Source organism: Centroberyx gerrardi, chromosome 2 (genome assembly GCF_048128805.1).
Source record: "Centroberyx gerrardi isolate f3 chromosome 2, fCenGer3.hap1.cur.20231027, whole genome shotgun sequence".
Classification (NCBI taxonomy): Eukaryota; Metazoa; Chordata; class Actinopteri; order Beryciformes; family Berycidae; genus Centroberyx; species Centroberyx gerrardi.
This window is the reverse complement of record NC_135998.1, coordinates 25,858,504-25,877,900: the sequence shown is the minus strand read 5'-3', so window position 1 is coordinate 25,877,900 and position 19,397 is coordinate 25,858,504. Positions and strand designations below refer to the sequence as shown.

The window sequence follows — 19,397 nt, the reverse complement described above, 5'->3', positions numbered from 1 at the left end:
GCAGGTTTGAAACACTCGCGCATGATCTGATTTGTTTCAATTATTTGACTTTCTAATTTTTGATCATGCAAATAAGATCACTGGAGTGACCTTTCTATGTCAAGTTTTGACTTAACTACTCAAGTTCAAGGAACCCTATTAACCTCCGCTATCAGTCGAAATGATTGCAGTCAAGATGGAATATATCCCATTATATCTGCCAGACACTACGTATTGCTCAGACAAGAGTCACTTTGTCAGCACAATAGACTCGATCATTGATTAACAGTGCAACTCAGCATTTACAACATGCAAACCACAGCAGGGCGGCCGCGGTGTGACGCACTCGGCAGCATGTGACTAAAGTTCTAAAGTCATTTTATCTCAGCTGGAGCCTTGTACAGTGTGATTAATAGGGCTCCCAAAGGGGTCAAGGGTCACACATTCATATTCACTCAGCTGCACACCTGGGAGTTTCCCAGTATAACCACATCTTCCACTGCTGGGCCACTGAGCAGCTCCAGTGGAATGCAGTTGGGAGATAAGTGTGACTGCATGTCGGGTATTGGTGAACTGCTGGGGACGCACTGTAACTACAGAAACAGAAATGAACAGAAACAGTAAATTACAAAATGAACGCTAAAGAGGGAGAAAGTGAATTGGAACGGGATGAAGTAACAATTTCGAGAATTACAACTCTACCATACTGACAACCTGTTTAGGCTGAAATAAGTCAACTTTACATAATATCCTTTCATGTATAATTTGCTTCATAATAGAACTGAAAGCAGCTGAGCCTCTTGCCCTTATTTAAGAGCTGAACTGTCGTAAATCTCCGCCCTGAAATATTCTCTGGAGATTATGGCCATTATAAAAAGTCTTGGGAGCTGCAGAGACCAATAATGTCCCCACCCATGATCTAACACTGTGAGAATATATCTAAAGTAGCATTACAGAGGTGCCAGGTGAACTATAATGCTACTTTCCACTATTTTCTACTGTGCATTGTTATTTGATTTAAAACGTATTTTCTATTCACTGGAGATTTTTGTGTGAATCTGACGCAAATCTCATGACATGTTTGTTCCAGAACTATTTTTAATGGCACTTCTATGCAGTTGACTGTAGGCAGTAGTGCACACACATTCACTAGTTTGTCATTAGTCCAATGAAAGAAGAGCAAATCAAAGGAGTGGAGGAAACTGAGTGATAAACCACTGAGTGAACCAGATTGCAGATTGCAGGGTTTGTCTACACTCTGAATAATATTGTTTTCATCTAAGTCTCCCGCTTTGCTTTTCTACTGCTTCTGCATGGAGCAGATGCTCATACACACCAATACATTTAAATAATTTCATCATTCTTCTCAAGTTGTTGTCAAAAGAAACACTTCACTTTGTAGAAATGTTTATTCTTAAATGTCTTACATGTGATGCAGCGTAGTGGAGACTGGAGGTGGTTGTCTATACGTCAACAATGGCCTTTTCCATCTTTCACCAGAAACAAGTCTAGAGTCATACTCATTACTCATGAAGCTATGCATTTCTTCTCCCCTCCTCCACTTGCCTTGCTTCATTATTTAAGGTCCTCAGTGAAGCATTATGCAGAGGTATGACTGCCTGGGACTGATGTAACAGCAGTTGGGGGTTAGATAGTATTATGGTAGGAAAAAGTGTTAAAACTGAATACATAATACGTAATATAATCATAATCGCATCATAATAATCACTCTACATTCTACATGAAAAATCAAATTCCCCTTCAAGATGTTTTGTTTGTTTTATTTTTGTGTTTTTATTTGAATGGAAACACAAGCTACACCGGCCAAACTCTAATTCATCCTAAATACTACCTTATTTCCCAGAAACCAGTTTGTGTGTTTATGTGTTTATGAACTCTACACTGCTGGGCTCATGAACTGTGGCATACTGAATCTGAGATCACAATTTACTGAGTAACTAAGTAGCGAGTATGTGAGTTTACAACTAACTATGCTACAATCATGCATACATCATGAATTTTCCACTTTGGATAGTGAGTCTCAGCTGAAGAATATATACCTTATCAATCATGTTAACATTATACATTTTCTATTACTATACTGTGTTGTGTAAATATAACAAACTCCCTTTCAGCGAGTTGTAAAGAATGCATTCTAAAACCCTTGAACCAAGGCAGTCTAAATATCTAAATACAGCCGAAGGACATTGGAGGAGGTTTCTAGTTTGAAAGGAACTACAGTGAAGATAATCTAGTGTATAGTTACAGGTTCACATGGTGTTGCAGGTTTGCTCTCTGTGCAGATGATCAATCATATCCTCTGGTATGAGAATAATGTGCACTGGGTTTGTCGTGAGAGAGAGAGAGATGTTACATAACCCAGGGCAAAGGCTTCTAGCTGACATTCAGGGAAACTGGTCGGCACGCCAATGGATGTCTGTAATATTTCAGATTGCTGGTAGCAAAACTCCAGTTACACACACTTGGAACCTGATCCCCATCTGCGGGGCTGAGAGAACAGTTTGGTTTTAGCATAGTGGAGGTAGGAAAAAATGGATTATAGCCCATAGTTGTCTGGATTTTGTCACTTGTCACATTTCCATTAAAGATTCCGGTAATATCTATGTTTAGAGAGTTTGTATAAATATGTGACATTGCTTTATACAGTGCAGAGAGTGAAAAGTAGTCTGAAGACAGAACATGGCTAGTACATCTTGTGTAAACATTAAGAGAGTACTCACTCTCATATTTCTATTACCTGTCATATCAATGCCACAGAATTTGTATAAACTCAAGACACTGCTTTAATTCGATAAAAAACACTACAGAGAGAGATCTTGTTTCTTAAAAAGAAGTGTTTTATTTTCTTTTAACAACGCCCAATACAGATTTGAAGCAAAACTGGGGAACACTGGTAAATCTCAATCCCATCATCATGTCTGTGACACCCACGAAAAAGATGAGTTTGAAATAAAAAAAAAAAAAACTGAAGTCATACAGCCCAGAAGGGAGGAAAGAAATTATTTAAACCTCAAAACGGTGCATGTTTTTCCAAGAACAGGTCATAGAAAATAAAATAAGAAAATAATTTGAATAATAAGAAACAAATAAGATCATGTCAACAGAGTCTGGGGATGTAAATAAAATCTGATGAAATTTCTTTTAGCAATATGAACGTATCAGATATGAGAGATCTAGTATCCACATTATCAGTTGACCTGTTTTGTTTAGTGGCCTCAAACGAACCAATAAAAGCAAAGATAAACGGCAAATTATCTTTGTGTTTGAGAGAAAATCAACTTCTTAGACAAGTCATTTGGTCAAGTACCTCTAAAATACATTATACACTTTGCACTCAGCTGTGTGTGTAGCTTGTCTATAGCTTTGCACCAGTTGAGCTCAACTGCCATGGGGGCTGAAAGTAATATGAAATAGATTAGGAAAATAAAAGGCATTGTAAAAAAAACTTCCATGCCAAACACATTTGTTCCATGGTCTTGCTGCACAAAATATTATTTTCCAAAGGGATGTTATATATCCGATATTGGCCGCATTTCTTTTGATGCAAAGCGACATAAATGGAGGCTTTTCTACCATTAGCCCTGTATACACATTTAGACCATTTCCACAATATAACAAGTGGTGCCAAAAAAAAATGTCACATTTGACATGTCAATGGAAATGGAAGGAAAAATCAAAATTACAATAGGTTAATGTTCATACAACTAATTTGTTTAATGTTACTTATAAAGATATATGAAACAAAGAGTTTAACTTGACAGCTGTGCTGACCAGAGTACATTTTGGAGGAAAAAAAAAATAAAATTGCACATCTAAATTATTTTAAGGCGAGTAGATCTATGGTTGCAATGTCTAAAAAATTTTTTTTTTTTTTTTCAAATACACTGGGCATGAGTGGCAGGTAGTGATTTGAGTGAAATAATTTGTACCTTTTCACATCACTTAATAATGCCAAACTTTAATGCTGACAAATCGGGGTAATTCTGGTGGCCAAAGTAGCACACCCAAAAGCTAATTATGTCATCTAAAAATAATTAATGCAAATGTTTTAACCAATCCACTGGCTTTACACATCTACTAATCACTTGAGTCATGGACTTGTGAAAGCTGGAATAAGGATGGGGTACGAAAATATAGTTGAGCAGTGGCAACGATGTCTACTACAGCGTTGGCCGCTAAATTTTGGTACTTTTGTCAAACAACAGCACCACCATTCATTGGCATGTAATGTCTTCTGGAAATAAGAAATTACAGACTATCTGAAACGAGCTGATCCACCCATGTAAACACTTCATGATTTTCTGATACAGAAAAAATCCTAAGTGGACAATGTATATATATATATATGGGAAGATAAAATGTCTCCCAGTTGATCTTTAACAACAATATCCATCAATTCAAAACACCAGTTTGCTTTGATATACTTATGTGGGAACATATTTTATAACAAAATAAATCTATACTGTTGTTTTCATGGAGATGGTTGAAAAGGTGTACAACATGCATCACTTAGGTTGCCTACTCCCATCAATCCATGCTCAGAGTGCTAAAACTTTGATTCTTTGTACATTTCAACAAAGGACTACATGTAGGCCTAGCTCTGTAAGAAATAGTTCTTGTGACTGAAGCAGCTCAAATACTCAAAAGGCTCTGCCTGAGAAGAACATCAGTTTGAAGCAAAAAAGACTAATAAAATACTCATCTTTTCCATCTTTATACCAGTTGATAAAGTAATTTGTAATAAAGTATATGTTACTATTATTTTCTTTAAAAATCAAAAGCAGTTTTTATCTTGGCATTTTGACACAAAATATCCTCTTGGATATTTACACAGGAAAAGATACTTTTCAAGCAATAAAACAAGCTTATATCATGGGTTGCAACAGAATAAAACACAAATTTGAAGAAATAAGGGAGATATAGAATTGCATAGCAGATCAGAATATAACCAAACAGGAACTGATCTTTTTTTGGTATGGTGCACTTAGATTCATCACTTTGCACATTTTCCTCTATGTACATAATGAAATATATCCATAAAAGTCCATTCATAGTTTTATCTGCCGACAGTAAAGATCAAGTTTAATTCTGCACTATAATGCTCAACGATGGGAAAGCAGGGATCTTGCCATGTTGTCCTCTCTGCTCTTCTGATTTAAGTCCATAGGAGTCTTTTCAAGAAATCAATTAAACTTTGTCAAAAAAGTGCCATTTTGCTACATTTATCAGCTGATCCATGGTCTGCTACTGAACAGTTAACACACGCAAATGTGTTAGACACCCCCAACACCGCACAGTTTCCTGATTCTATGAGTTTTGGTCACATGGACAATCACACACTCACTCACGGCCACGTACGTAGAAACACTTGTGCATACACACATACACACAGTGGGATGACATGACAGGAAAAACAACACAAAGGGCGACAAGAAAGTTGTGGCCAGTGGGTACAGATCCGTTTGAGAGTTATCTGCTGCGTTTAGACATTCCAGCTGGTAAAGCTTTGAAAAGAACAAGCACCATTAGGAAAAGGCCTCCGTGTCCTCCACCGGGGGAAGAGTTCAGCAGTTTCTGCTTGATCCTGTGCTCCCACGAACAGCAAGAGAAATAAATCTACATTCAGACTCGCCACTGCTCACGGTCGGGCAAAGTCACTGAAATGTTCCAGGCTTCGTTGCATCCTTTCCCCTCGTCTTTAAAGTCTATTTTGGGCAAGACGGCCTCGTTTTAATCCTCGAGTCCGAGTCCATGTTGCCGTCTCCGCTCTAAAGAAGGAGGCCCCCTTTTCTCGTGTCCGTTTGGATGTGTCCGAGTCCTCATCGTCTCTGCTGGGCGTAGACGGGGTATGCTAGCGTCACATTCAGAGAGTCATTGTGCTGGACCAAAGACGTGTGCTGGTAGTGAAGTACGAGTTCTTTTAACGAGCTGTACAGGTTGTAAGGCTCGGCGAAGCCATAACCTGAGGGTGTCTTGTTGATGACACAGTGCTTCACCTCACCGTCCACACTGCAAAGAGACAAGGACAAGGGTCACAGCCTGTTCTGTGTCTGTAGGTAATATGTTGAACACAACGGTGTCATTTTTGAACATGTCTGATCTCTAAAAATATCTTACATAGCTTGATCAAGCGTTCAACAGCTGGTAAGTATATACATAGATACATACACAACACTGCAGGCATAGCATCCTGCCTTGCTGCTGTCTCGAACCAGGAATGTTCCGTCTCTCTTGCCCTGGAGGAGAGCCTCGGCCTGTAGTCGATTGATGTTCCCCAGCTTCCAGGACCGCTCGTCATGGTGAGGAAGGTCCTCATCGTCGTCTACCATCGAATATTGACTGGAAAGATAAAGTGACACAGATGAAATAGGATTCATTTTGCATGACGTATTGGACGCAGCGGTTAGGTTGTTGAAATTCCAAAAGGTCCGTGATACGTACTCTTCTGTGGTCTCGTTCTTGATTCCTAGCCACTCGTTGAGTTTCTTCTGTCTAACTCCCTTCTGGGTCAACCACCTAAAAGAGAAACGACATGGACAATCCATTAGAAACCAGGACTGATCCATTTAGATTTTCTCCACAGAGATGCACACTTTTTGGTGACAATACTAGCCGATTGTACTTACATGAGATACTGGTCTCTGGTCTTGCGAAGCTGGATGAGGTCAGGCTTGATGCTGTTCATCCTCTTGTCAATCTCTCTGTAGTCTGCCGCCTGTTTCTTCAGATCTTCCTCCAGGCGACGCTTGCTGTCCACAATCTCACTAATCCGGGACTTCAACTTCTCATAGTTGCCCATGATTCTGAAGAAGATAATGAAGTATATCAGAGTTTTGCATATAATCAACTATTTTGTTTGTCTCTGCACATGCTTCTTTCCAAGTGAAGTGGTTAAATAAGGTACATGCTCACCTCTGGATCTCCTTGTCATTGCCTTCTCTCCTGAATTTCTCAATGTACTCCTTGCTGTACCGTTCTTGGGTTTGGCATTGCTCCTCAAATATCTTTATAGTCTCGTTGAAAGCCTCTATAGCTGTCCTTTTCATTTGGATTTCCTGAAAGCAGAAACACAGTATTAGCGTATGCTGTCCAAATATTGCATAGTAGAAATTCTTGATTATGGGTTGATTGTTAAGGTTAAGGTCTGTGACGATGGATGGTGCTCACTTGTGATGTTCTGGTGTACTCCTCGTACAGGCGGTCGTACTCCTTGTTCTTCTCCTGGTACTGCTGGTGGTACTCACACAGCTTCTTCCCCACAGCTTCAATGTTGTCCTCCTTAACCACCTGATCCTGGGGGGGAGATTCATAACAAACAAATCAAAAATTTGCAGTTAAAACGCTTTGATATGAGCCTTTTTGTTTAATCTGTGAGTTTGAATTGAGATGGCAGCTTACCTGCTGGTGTTTGGAGACTGGGTACTGCAGCTTGACGTCTAGCTTGGGGTTGTACTGAGCCAGCGACTCGTTGCGATAGTGGTTGATGAGCTCAACGACAGAGTTGAAGGTCAGTGGGTCTGAGAAGCCGTACTTCCCATCTCGGTGGAATATCTTGATGAGCTTGTTGTTGCCTCCTTTCCTGTAGGCAAAAAGAGCAACAGAGCCGGTTAAGCTAATGTTCAACCGCCTGAATATAATTGAAGGTAATGAATAAGAGAACACGTTTTCAGATTCGAGGGAGAAACGACTTACCTCAGAGTGAGAGTGTAGTCTCCGTGCATTTTCGTTGAGGCATCTCGGACCAAAAACGTACCGTCTGCGGTGTCTCTCAGCTTCTCGTTGACCTCCTCCCTTGAGATGTCTCCCCAGTACCATTCAGCGTCTTGTAGAGCCATGTTGTTGTTCATACCGTTGTTAGTCACAGATGTAGGCTTGGATGGCTTTGGAGGTAGGGCTGTAAGGACAAGAGGAGAGAATCCCGTCTGTAAATAAACATCTAGTGAAATTTGATTTGAGCCTCCACACGCTCGCAGTTACATTAAACTGGTCCTGAACTTGAATGCAATATTGTCTGGTTAGTTTCGACATTAAATGTGACGCTTTGCCTGTGTGGGAAAAAAAAAAAAAAAAAAAAAAAAAATTACCTAATTCTGAGATTTTCAGTATCATTTCATTTACTTTGCTGGAAATTGAACTAGACAACAAATCTGAGGTACACCACATCTTTAAATGTGAGTTTCATTTAATTTAATCATTTCAGCAAAATCAAGCATCTTCAGATGCTAGTAGATACACACACACTCTCTGTGGCTTGCTCAATCAACCTTATTATCCTTGATTCAATTCTCTCCATCAGTGAGGCTGCACAAGTGAGGCAGTGGGAGGAGAAGTGAAGCGTGAGTCAGGGAGAACGGATTTCATTCAAGAAAAAAACCCTCTCTATAAATATTTCTCGCTGCAGGCAGAGAGACATAAGCTTATCATAAATCATGCAGAAAAATTAGCCCATCTGTGAACACAATTACTGTGGAGCTTAGGGCAAATTAATACCCGGGTGACTACAGGTACCCCCTACAAATTATTGTAACCAGCAGATAAAAAAAATAACTCAATAACTCAATAACTGCAGAATGTAGTTCAATAACTACATTCTGTTGAAAGCCCATCATCAGTGACTTCATCTTCACATTCAGATCATTAAATCCCTATTCCCTCTCTGCTCTGAATCAGCACATATTCCAGATTCACAGATCCTCTTGGAGTCAGGTGCTCACTGTCTCCATGGCAGCTTACATGGGAGAAATGATGTGATGGAGATGACCTCATCAAAAAGCACTAATTGCTGTTTTGGATTTTAAAAAGGTGGCTTACATCCGCAAGGGCTAGCTCACGAGCTGACGGTTTCACAGCAGAGCTAGCAGTAGCAGAGCTAAAATGGCAGGCTATTTTTAACCCACAATTCTGCACTGCCTTTGTTCACCCCCTCTGCATTAGCACCCTTTCTGCTGCAATGGACCTTGCAGAATTTAGCACATGGAGACAGCAAGCCATCAGTCCACTAGTTAGACAACCACAGCTGTGATATGCCTTAACATGCAAAGATTTATGATCTGTGCAAAACGTTGACTACCAATTCTTCACCTTTATGAAATCAAACTACAGAACATGTATTTTGCTACACTTTTCAGCAGTGAGCAGGTTTGCCTATCGACATCTCATCTGAATAAACTGGCTTCAGATCACCCGAAATCCTCAGTTCCTAAAACAGATTAGTCATTTGAGATGCTCAGTCATCTGGAGGGTCCATCTTTATAGAAAACAGTAGCTTGGCCCTAGCACCACACTCCAAATCTTCCAGAGCTAAATTGCCCATTTGACTGGCTGTAAAAATGTACCTCAAAAGGCACAATTAACTGTTTCTTTTCTTATCTGAAAAACTGTTTCTTATCTGAGAAGCCATTAAGGGCAGCCTGCTCAGTAACGTGTTACATCACTTACCACAGCCAATCGCATGAGGGGTCTGTCACCAACCACTCCTGCATCTTTCATTTCCTGAGAGCGATGAGGTCATTCTGAAAGCCCATTACCTTTTATTTCCCTGCTTCAATGCCTTACAAAACTGCAGCTAGGCAAAGGGCAAGAGACCAGAAAAGCTAAAATAACTCAAAATTATCTTCAGTATCCAGCATTTTGTCCTAGTATGCATCCCTCTTAAAAGCAAATGCGCAGTATCTCCTCACTAGTACAGAGGGGAAAAAGGACCTGCAGCCTGTTCCATTCTCTTCCTCTGTCATCCGCTCTCTCCCTAGCTTGGCTGCTCACTCTCTTGCAGGTTGCTCAGCCCCTCCTCCCAGTGTGTGTCGTGCAGAGGTTTAGTCCGTCCCACTGTTGGCACTCAGACAAAGCCAGCTCTGCTGCAGCAGCACGTAGGCAGCTACATTATAATGCTTGGCCCGGTCAATGGCACCCAGAGCTCCAAAATACGCCTGTAATCCCATAGTGTGACACTCAGGAAATCCAGGGAGACATCTCTGCCATGCTCAGTGACACTAAAATAGACCTAGTTCTTGGTAAGATTTAAGTGAGTCAAGTGGAACACAGTCATTGTCATCCTAGGTTTGACTGTGGAAGAGTTATTGGGACTCAGTTTTCTCCATACCGAGTTTGGAAGTAATGAAATAGACCACATTAACTAAAACCCAGCCAGAAAATATTAAAGATAATGTAAATGAATATGCCAGCTACATGGTAAAACAGATCTGTAAACACTACACAAGCCAAAAAACTTTCTTTCAACTTTTTAAAGGACACTTTAGAGAATATGTACACATTACTGTCAGGGAACACAATATCCATTTAATGCAATATTTATTAGGACTTTTCCATAGTAGCCATTAATTAAATGTTACCAATGTTTAAAGGCCTCTTGGAATAGTAAAGTGTAAATGGAAAATCTACACCATACTAAGATTAATCAGCATGCCTCTTTGACCACACAGCATCGCAGCGTGATATATGTAGCCTGTAAGAACAGCTCCTAAATGTATAGCGATAGCAGCAGCCCTCGGGGAAACTGTTCACTGACAGCTGTGGCTAGAGGCCCTGAAAAATTAAAACCTGTCACACTTGTTCTTGTCCTCTCTCGAGCCCTGGTATTTGTTACAGTTATCTCTTATTTCTATCTATGCAGCACTATTCGTCTTAGTCTGAAAGCAGCAGCAGTGGAAACAAACTTCATTTCACTATCATAGGTCAATTTAATTTATGAAGGAAGATGCAGGTTATCCAACTTACGTTGCAAATTGTGCATGTTTTGGTGAATCACCAATCTCTCCTTTGGAGCTTCTCTTTCATTCCCAAAAAATGTATTAAATCCAACAGAGCTACTTGCGAGTCCTCCAGTCAAGCTCCATTTCATAGCTTAAGCCACTGAGAAGTTTGATTTTTTTTTTCTAAGTTCTAGAGGGCGACGGCTTTGCGTGGTTCTTAATGAAATCCAGGTAATCCGCTCGCTGTGAGGCAGGTGCAACATGCGACTGCCTAGTTGCCTGGCTGCTCAGCTCCTGATCTGAAGAGTGGTGTGAGTGTGACAGAGGGCTGGGCCTCCCTGCCTCTCTCTCTCTCTCTCTCTCTCTCTCTCTCTGAGCTCTGCTAGGCTGAGGCCGGCTTGCATGGGGGCAGCTAGTTAATGATTAGCTGTAGCTGCTCTGGTGTGAGTGCTGCCTGTTCTGAAAGCCGCCACTCGTGCCAACAGCGTGTGTGTGCGTGTCTCTCTTCGTCTCTTTGCTCACTCCCTCTTTCCCTCTCTCTCTCTCTGTTTGTAATGGAGGAGGTAGGGGGTGTTCAGTCTTATGATTAACTTGCAAAGTTTCAAATATTTGCTGAGCTGGGCACTTTGAGGCTGGGAGGACATGTGGAGAACCAGGGGGAGGGAGCATTGAGGGGGGAGGAGAGTGGCCTTAGAAACTAGAAGCAGCCGTCAGTTAACAAGAAGTGCTCTGTGGAGCAGGCCGACTTTCCAGCCAACCAAATCTAAGTGGGCCTTTTGTCGCTTACTTAAAATAGGCACTCAGTAACTGGGAGGAGGCACACAGACACCCACACACACACACATGCAGTCTCATTCATAGAAACACACATGTAGATACAGTATACTCCATATGCTCCAACATCCAAGAAAGCTTGCATATAAACTCTCCCCCTCTCTCTCTGTCTCTGTCATTTTGTGTGTGAGAATAGTGATTCCATTTTGACACATCTGATCTGTGTTACATGTGTGCTAAGGTGATGTGTGTGTGTGTGTGTGTGTGTGTGTGTGTGTGTGTGTGTGTGTGTGTGTGTGTGTGAACCAAAACACAAAAAAAATGTTTCAGGGTTTGGGTCTTGCCCCTGCATCCATCCATCCAGCCATCCATCCACCCAGCCAGCCAGCCAGCCAGCCACAAGTGCTCCTGCAGGTGCAAATTACTGACAGCTGAGAGTGACCCATGCATGGGAACATTATAAATAGCCTTAACAGGTAATAAAATGTTTAAACAGTCACAGCCAGACCCAGGCCTCTGGACCAGCCAAAGACAACGCTTTTAACTAGCACTGTAAAAACACAACTGTGCCACGCAATGCTCTGCACTCACACACCACCAGACCAGCAACATCTATGGAGACTAGCACCCCACCAGTCATTAAAACGGACTTTGTGTAGATATAGGTGTTTGATATATTGCCAGTTAATACCATCACCCATGAAGAAACCTGACCTGCGAGGAAAACCAATAGTTCAAACGAGATTTAAATCACCTACATTCTGTCTGTGTGCAGACACAAATGAGGGTAGACAGGCATGTTAAATGGAATTCACTTGTAATCACACTCACAATTTACTGTTTTAAGATCAGTGTTTTCAGCTAAAAGGAATACAGACGCAAAGAAACAACACTATTTCAAATATTTCTTTTACAGATTGGTAGTTTATATCAAACAAATCCTACAGGAACCTTGTACGGCATTTTATTATTTGCATAACTGTAAAAACAGAAGCCGATACCTCCCTGTGCCAAGGTAATTTGCAAGTTCAAAAGCAGAAGCATGTTCTATACCCATCCGACTCCCCACAAATTTGAACAGCGGCTATTTCACTGTTCTGTAACAAAAGACATTAAGCAGTGTCTTACCGGTAGAAATGACCGCCAATTGCTACGGCTGACCGGTAAATGATAAAGTAGTCCTAACTTGCAAAACCCGCTGCAGTGATAAATTAAGACCATTAAACATGCTATGGGACCAGCTTTAGCCCTACAATGACAGCAGTTTACCTCCAGAGTGCAGCCTGTGTTCTCCTAGAACTGCAGCAGTAGTAAGCCTCAACACCATTCTTCAGACTAATAATAGGTCAGGTCTCTTGCTGTTCAATTCATCTTCTGCAGCTACTCGGTCAAACTGCTCAGTAATGGTGCAGTCTTAGGGCATACATTAATAAATCCTGCCAATGGTCTCACATTTTCCACAGGGTATTCATTAAAGTTGAGTTGAGTTTTTCAGTACATAGCACGCTACCGCAATGCATTGATGAATGAACATATACCAACAATAAATACACCAGAAGCTTTAAAGTTATTGGATGGTGAAAGCAAAGTCAAGCAAAAAAAAATGAAGTCGTTAACTACCTGGAGCTGCCTGACTTTCACTCCGTTCACTGGTCACCAGAATCTCGATGATCTTAATGTGAGCATCCAGGCTGGGTTCACAGCTGTGGGGAAAAAAGACAAGTCAACTAAAGTCTTCATTTTCAAGCCCAGGTGACCGTCCCTGCTGCTTTGCTTATTCTGTGCTGGTCTCAGACTGATGGGAATTCAGGCTCAGCTGCTGTAATTGCACAGCACAGCTGGCAAATAGAGAAGCTCCCAACCTAAATCCTCGCACGGCTAAAATGCATGTGTGCCTGGCAGAATGTACTCAGGCAGTTGTGTGTGCACGTGTGAGTGCTTGCCCGAATGTCAGTGAATGTGTGTGTGTGTGCTCGTTTGAGCGTCTGTGTGTCTCAGTTGTGCATGATTGAGCATGTAGGCGTGAGTCTGTCTGCTGTCTGACTGTATCTCTGACAGGCCTGACCATGTGTCAGCGAGACATGGTCCCTAGGCAGACTGTGCTGCTCTGACACCCACCTGGCTGCCTGTTGTCTGAAAAACACAGGGCTAAAGATCTCGCCCAGGGCTCTGGCAGTGAGCAGGTTCTTGGGGCTGTTATGGCACACCCTAGCGAAATGCCTGAGCAGACAGTGGAGAGTGAGCCAATACTGGGCCGGCAGGCTGGGTGAGCTGGCGATGCGGCGCAGCAGCTGGGCGCACTCCTCGGGGTTCAGCACCTCTGTTGAGATAGATGGCGACAGCAGAGAGGTCAGAAAGTAAGGCACACAAAAATACGACGATATATTTCATCCAGAAAAGGTGCCAAACCCTACATTACAGCCTTCCTCGGTCAAAGCGAAGTATGAGAGAAGAATCAAAGAGAAGTAAGAAGTGAAAAGATGTTTCTTTAAACAATGAAGAGACGGAAAAAAGGCTTCATGTGCAGTCGGGTTTGAAACCACAGTGATATTGTGTGGTTGACAATGAGTGTAAGGTACACTGGCAGGTGATTGGCTGGCTTAGAGATGCTAGAGATAAACTTTCAGGCTTGTTTTAGTTCCTATTAACCACAGATATCCTGTTTCTGGCCATGTGACAGCAAGAGAGCTTAACGCTGCGGAACAGTGTGTGGTGTGTGAATCTATCTGTGTGTCTGCAAGAGAAAGCAAAAAAGGCAAACAGACAGTTGAAGTAAGAGAAAGAGAGAAAATAAAATACATTGATGATACATGCCTAAAGTGAGAGAAAGAGAGCACATATCAGAGATTGCACAAAAGGAAAAAGGGAGTAAGTCTACCCTGAAGGCCAAAGGGTGGATATTGACACTAGGACTAGGTCTTGTGGGTTTGTGTTCAAAGGTACTCGGTGTTCAATAGCAGGCCAGGGGTGGATTAGGTTAGCACCTCTGTTTTGGGCCAATTATTAACTAGACACGGTGTACCTTTGGGCTGAGGCACAGCCCTATGTGAGCCAATATTCAAATAGCTAGCACGATTCTGGAGGGCTTCCAACGTATTCATTAAAGGCAGTATTTAGAAGACAGGATGTCACTGCTGTAGGCAATTTTTCAGTATACTCTGACAAGGAGGAAGTGACAGGGGTTGCTGTATACAATATCTCAGCAGGTGAATAATGGCATGTGATATTCAAAATACAGTTAAGTGAGGATGTATTGAAAATTGAAAACTAAATATTCAATGCTTTCATCAAGCTTCATCAAAGAAATAAGCTTCACCACCAGTGAATGATTTCAGTCCTGTACATCCCCCATGCAAGTTGACTCCTGTCACCTAGCCAAGTCATATTTGTTCCTCTGGAAGGAGGCTTAGGGCCATCAGGACAGGACCTCTCTGTTTCATCACAGCACCTATCCTGAGGTAGTACGAGTGCTGAACTCCATGGGTCTGAGTTCCACAAATCAATTATTTTTGTTACTGATTTTACTTATTTATTAATAGTTTTATTTTGAAACGTGCCTGACTGATTCATGTATTTATTGCTGTGATTGGTAATGGGCATTGTATGGGAGGGTGTATGTCCCACTGAGCACTAGACATCATTTCAACATCACGTTTAGGCTTTAGCTCTCATATAGCTTAGGATTTTTTTGGTTATGTATAGCCCAGTTTTAGACCAAGCAGTAAATACATTATTACATTTAAACAATGCATAAACAGCTATAAACATCACAAATGTGCATCAGAGAAGTCCATATGTACAAGTTAATGCTTTATTTTTTCCATATACCCCAGAAGATGTGGTCTAAGATGTAGATGTCTATTAAACTTTCACTTTTAAACCCTATGTAGCCTCATTTTAGTGTAGACGTCTATCACCATTTAGACATCTTTTAAACGGCTAATCGACATAAAATTGCTCAGTGGCATGTCTGGTGTGCTCTCACCTTGGGCAGTGTGGACCATCTGAGCATAAATGGCAGTGGGGATGACAGGCTGGGGGAGGTCCTGCAGGTATCTACGCAGACCATCACACAGGAGCGGAAGTTCTATCTGATCCAGGTCTGCCAAGGAGGACTCTGAAGGGAAAACACACAGGGACACACACTTGAATACTAAAACTCATTTCTGTATCTTTAAATTGAAAAAAAGTCTGCCTAAATAAATAATGCATGGTGGGACAAACCTTTTAACACAAGGATCACACCATGCAAACTACATGGCCTACTCAGAACATGGCCCATATCTATTTATCTTTCTTTCTTTTATATGTACACATACACATATAAAAGCATATTTACATACAGATCTCTTTCTCTCAACACACACACGTATATATAGCTCTCCTCCCCCAACACTTCATCATCAATCATTTCAAATGCCTTTTTTCTGTCTCTATCTCCATCTTCCTCTCTTCTACCTTCATCTCTCGCTCTCTCTTAATGGACAAAGCAAAGGAAACCAGTCTGCTGCACATTTTCTGCTTGTGGATGTGAAAAAAAAATCTATTCAGACCAATAGAGTTTGAGCTGAATTTCACCTCAAACCAATAGAGTATGTCAACTGATATATGGTTTTATTCAAGAAAATAACCCTTAAGTGGTGTAACTAGCATTAATGATCATTAATGTAGTCCAACCCTACGCTTATTAACAGCCCAAGACCTAAATGTCAAAGCTCTCAGGAATAGATTACAGCATATGAGTAGCCCTTGACTTTTTAACATATTCAATGCTACATTTATTTTTCAAGAATTATAGGCCTACACTTTTTTCCTCAATTTCGTGTCAGCCAGAATAATTTATTCAGTGTGGTTCACCATCCAGTGCAACCTATAATGAACAAGGAACTTGCCCTGCAGACAGTTCAGACATATTACTATGCTAAAATCATGAATATCACAAAATGAAACAATACACACTATTGGAAACATATTCATTTTCAAAAATAGCATGTTAATGGACATGTAAAGGCACACAGGCTTCACTTTGAACATAGCTGATATAAAAGGCTTTACTTTACTTACCACATTCAAAGAACTGTCTGACCTCGAGCCCACCACCAGCAGTGAATGTCCGATATAATGTAGGGTTATCTAGACCTACAAATAATAAAATAGCAAAACAAGACACATTAAATTTGGTGGAAAGACCAGGTCAGTTCATTTGGTTCTGGGTAATAGGACACATGAGCACAGCCAAACATGTTAAAAAGAGACATCGCCTATCATAACAGGCAGAATAAAAACTCAGTGACGCACAAGCAGCATCTTATGAATTGTGAGTGACTGATGAAGTTCAATCTGTCTAGCTCACCTTTCCTCTCAATAGCTTCCAGCAGTCTGGCCAACATGGGTGGAGCAGTCTCTGGAAGGGCAAACTGTTCTGTCAGGTCCAGCAGACAGAGGCCTGGGAGAAAGATACAGCACGGATTGAGCCATGATGATTTTGGAGGGGGTCAAATTGCCTCCCTACTACTTTTTTATGAGGTCAATGCTTTGTCTGAGGGAGTCAATAGAAAACAAACATCCTGCTTCACACACTAATGAAAAAGAATCAGATACAGATTCAGAAATACTGTAAATAATATAAAAAAGCAAAATATTTGCATTAAGACTGGGTGACTATAGATTGCTATAGATTATTATTTGACTGTGGGCGTTTCCTACTGACAATTTATTACAAGTGGACAAGGCAAGCATAGGCTTTTGTTCGATGCAATCTCATTCCAACCTAAAGCAAAATTAACCATCTGCTTGGTCAACAGTCAGTTAGTTTGGCAGACTAATACAATTTTTATTCGTTTCGAACCTTGTACATACGATCCATCTGAATTGTATTCAAATAATTTATGAGGAACCCAGAGGCCACTGGGTTTGGGCTCCCATGTCAAGACTATACAGGAGAGAAAGAACAAGGTGAGTTCAGCCAACTGAAAATGAACTTGCTGAAATCAGAAATGGTCTATAGTATTCGTTCATGGCTTTAGTAAAGACAAAATATCGGTGTAGCCTTGTTTCTTAGGAGAAATGATGAATCAACAAAGTAGCATCTGCCCTCTGGAGTGGAGAAAAATTAACACACTGGCTCTGGAAAAGCTCAATGCGACTTTAATGTGGACTGGGGGCTTTATTTGCGTAAACAATCTAGTTAATTTCCATCTCAAATCAGCAAATTTAGGGAACAAAAACTTTGCAAAAAGGCACTGAGATACAAAAATGTAATCGTCTGGTAGTCAAAATAGGCCCCACAAACACACATCTTCCTCAGTCAGTCTATTGAAGTATCGATCTAGTTGGGATGAGCATATACATGCGGCATTAAGTGGCCAGGAGGCTGCAATTCGTCTGAACCAGAAGAGTTGATTTGAGGCATAACCCGAGAATTACTCAAAGCTTCAAAGGAAGCAGGTACAAGACGAAAGGAGTGCCTAAAAGACCAAAAGGTGACCATTTACAACAGACTGATTCAGGATCAGGAGGTGCTGAGCACTGGCATACATTAGGTTAGCGTTTGGTGGACCAAGGAGCTAAGCAAATACCCTGTGATATGAGGTAAGCCAGGTCTGAGGTTTTTTTCCTCTTTTCTCTTTAGAACTTTGCGTCCAGGTGTGGACATGAAAGGATGAAGGGGTTGGCAAGGATTTTATTTGGATTTGCAAAAGCGTATTTTGAAAAAGAACCTTTCTGAAAGGCCTAACTGTTCAAGACTGAGTCTGCAGTTTCAAAATGCTGAGGACCATGAATGGAGCCCTTTTCTGGTTCCGTTATTTTCCTTTCTCTGTACCCTAAAAATTATTGCATTTTTTTAAATCAGGCATTTAACAGGCATCTAGTGAAGCCATCGATGCATACATGCTAGTCATTAGCATGGAAATACCCGCTTCCTCCAAAGAGTGCTCAATCAGGTAAATAATGAACCGCTTTATCCAACTCTACATCCTCTTTGGCCGGTGCAGCACACAGGCTGGCATGTTGCGTGTGAAGCAACTGGATTACTAAAGTCCTTCTAACCACAGAACACGCAAAACCCCATGTAGGACAACTAGTCATCTGGAAGAAATTATTGGAACTGCGAAGAGAGAGGGGGTTTTCTCAGAAGCAGTGAACTCTGAGATGGAACACCAAAGTTTCCCCAAATAGAGATCTAGACACGCAGTGCTGCCATTGCACACCTTGGAAGTGTAACCTTTCTCCCAGACAGATATCCAACACGGCTGCCCCTCTACAGCCAACCTGCTTCTGGGAAACTCAATTCACAACCTGGAGTTAAATTTATACCCCCCACCCACCCAGTGTTCACATACAAGAGAATTAACCTATTGCAATCGTTCTAGATTGTCTTAAATAAAACTAGCCAAAGATAACAGAGTGTTCCCTTTGTAGCAACACTATCCCATAAGCACATCTGCTGTTCACTCTTTATATCTGACAAATAAACTACTCTTTATTAATAAATGTTTAACTACGTAAGCACAAAATAGCATTTTGTGAACATTTAGTAACTATAGTTGCACAAAAGCACTGTATTATTGACAATAAGGCTTGAAAGCAATTGCCATGCATTTCTCCAGTAGCTTAGGACTCTTCAAAGTGATCCAAACGTTTGTGTTTATTTACTCGATCCATAGCTGCCCTATGAGTGACACGGGATGGACTGAGATAGAGTTGCTTCTGGGTACCGCCAAGCAACGTGATAGTTTCAGCACCAATGGGACCGTGTCAAGTGACAGACAAAATATGGCAGAAATGTTTCAAGCTATCGGTGGTGATTTCCAAGAGGCCTTGGCATGAGATCAATCACACCATCGACATGCTTCTAATAGCAGCGCTTCATACCCATGGACAGACAGAGGAAAAGAAACAAAAGTAGGCGAA

At 41.2% G+C, this 19,397-nt stretch overlaps 1 protein-coding gene across 3 annotated transcripts in view; it reads right to left on the bottom strand.

The window, feature by feature from the left end:
* Window positions 1-2,822: 2,822 nt before the first annotated feature.
* pik3r1 (phosphoinositide-3-kinase, regulatory subunit 1 (alpha)) overlaps window positions 2,823-19,397 on the bottom strand; it is a 28,328-nt gene continuing 11,753 nt past the window's right edge. Inside the window, exons 3-15 of one of the 3 annotated variants that reach the window (XM_071901712.2) lie at window positions 16,837-16,929; window positions 16,548-16,622; window positions 15,469-15,600; window positions 13,602-13,803; window positions 13,104-13,186; window positions 7,693-7,894; window positions 7,399-7,579; window positions 7,168-7,293; window positions 6,913-7,055; window positions 6,627-6,803; window positions 6,442-6,516; window positions 6,169-6,339; window positions 2,823-6,009 (exon numbers count right to left, since the gene is read on the bottom strand). In XM_071901712.2, the coding sequence (XP_071757813.1) occupies window positions 5,820-6,009; window positions 6,169-6,339; window positions 6,442-6,516; window positions 6,627-6,803; window positions 6,913-7,055; window positions 7,168-7,293; window positions 7,399-7,579; window positions 7,693-7,894; window positions 13,104-13,186; window positions 13,602-13,803; window positions 15,469-15,600; window positions 16,548-16,622; window positions 16,837-16,929 (1,850 nt within the window). In that variant the 3' untranslated portion in view covers window positions 2,823-5,819. Of the gene's footprint in view, window positions 6,010-6,168; window positions 6,340-6,441; window positions 6,517-6,626; window positions 6,804-6,912; window positions 7,056-7,167; window positions 7,294-7,398; window positions 7,580-7,692; window positions 7,895-9,438; window positions 9,657-10,734; window positions 10,939-13,103; window positions 13,187-13,601; window positions 13,804-15,468; window positions 15,601-16,547; window positions 16,623-16,836; window positions 16,930-19,397 lie in introns of those variants that run through there. The other 2 variants (XM_071901714.2, XM_078286338.1) reach the window with 2 other exon arrangements.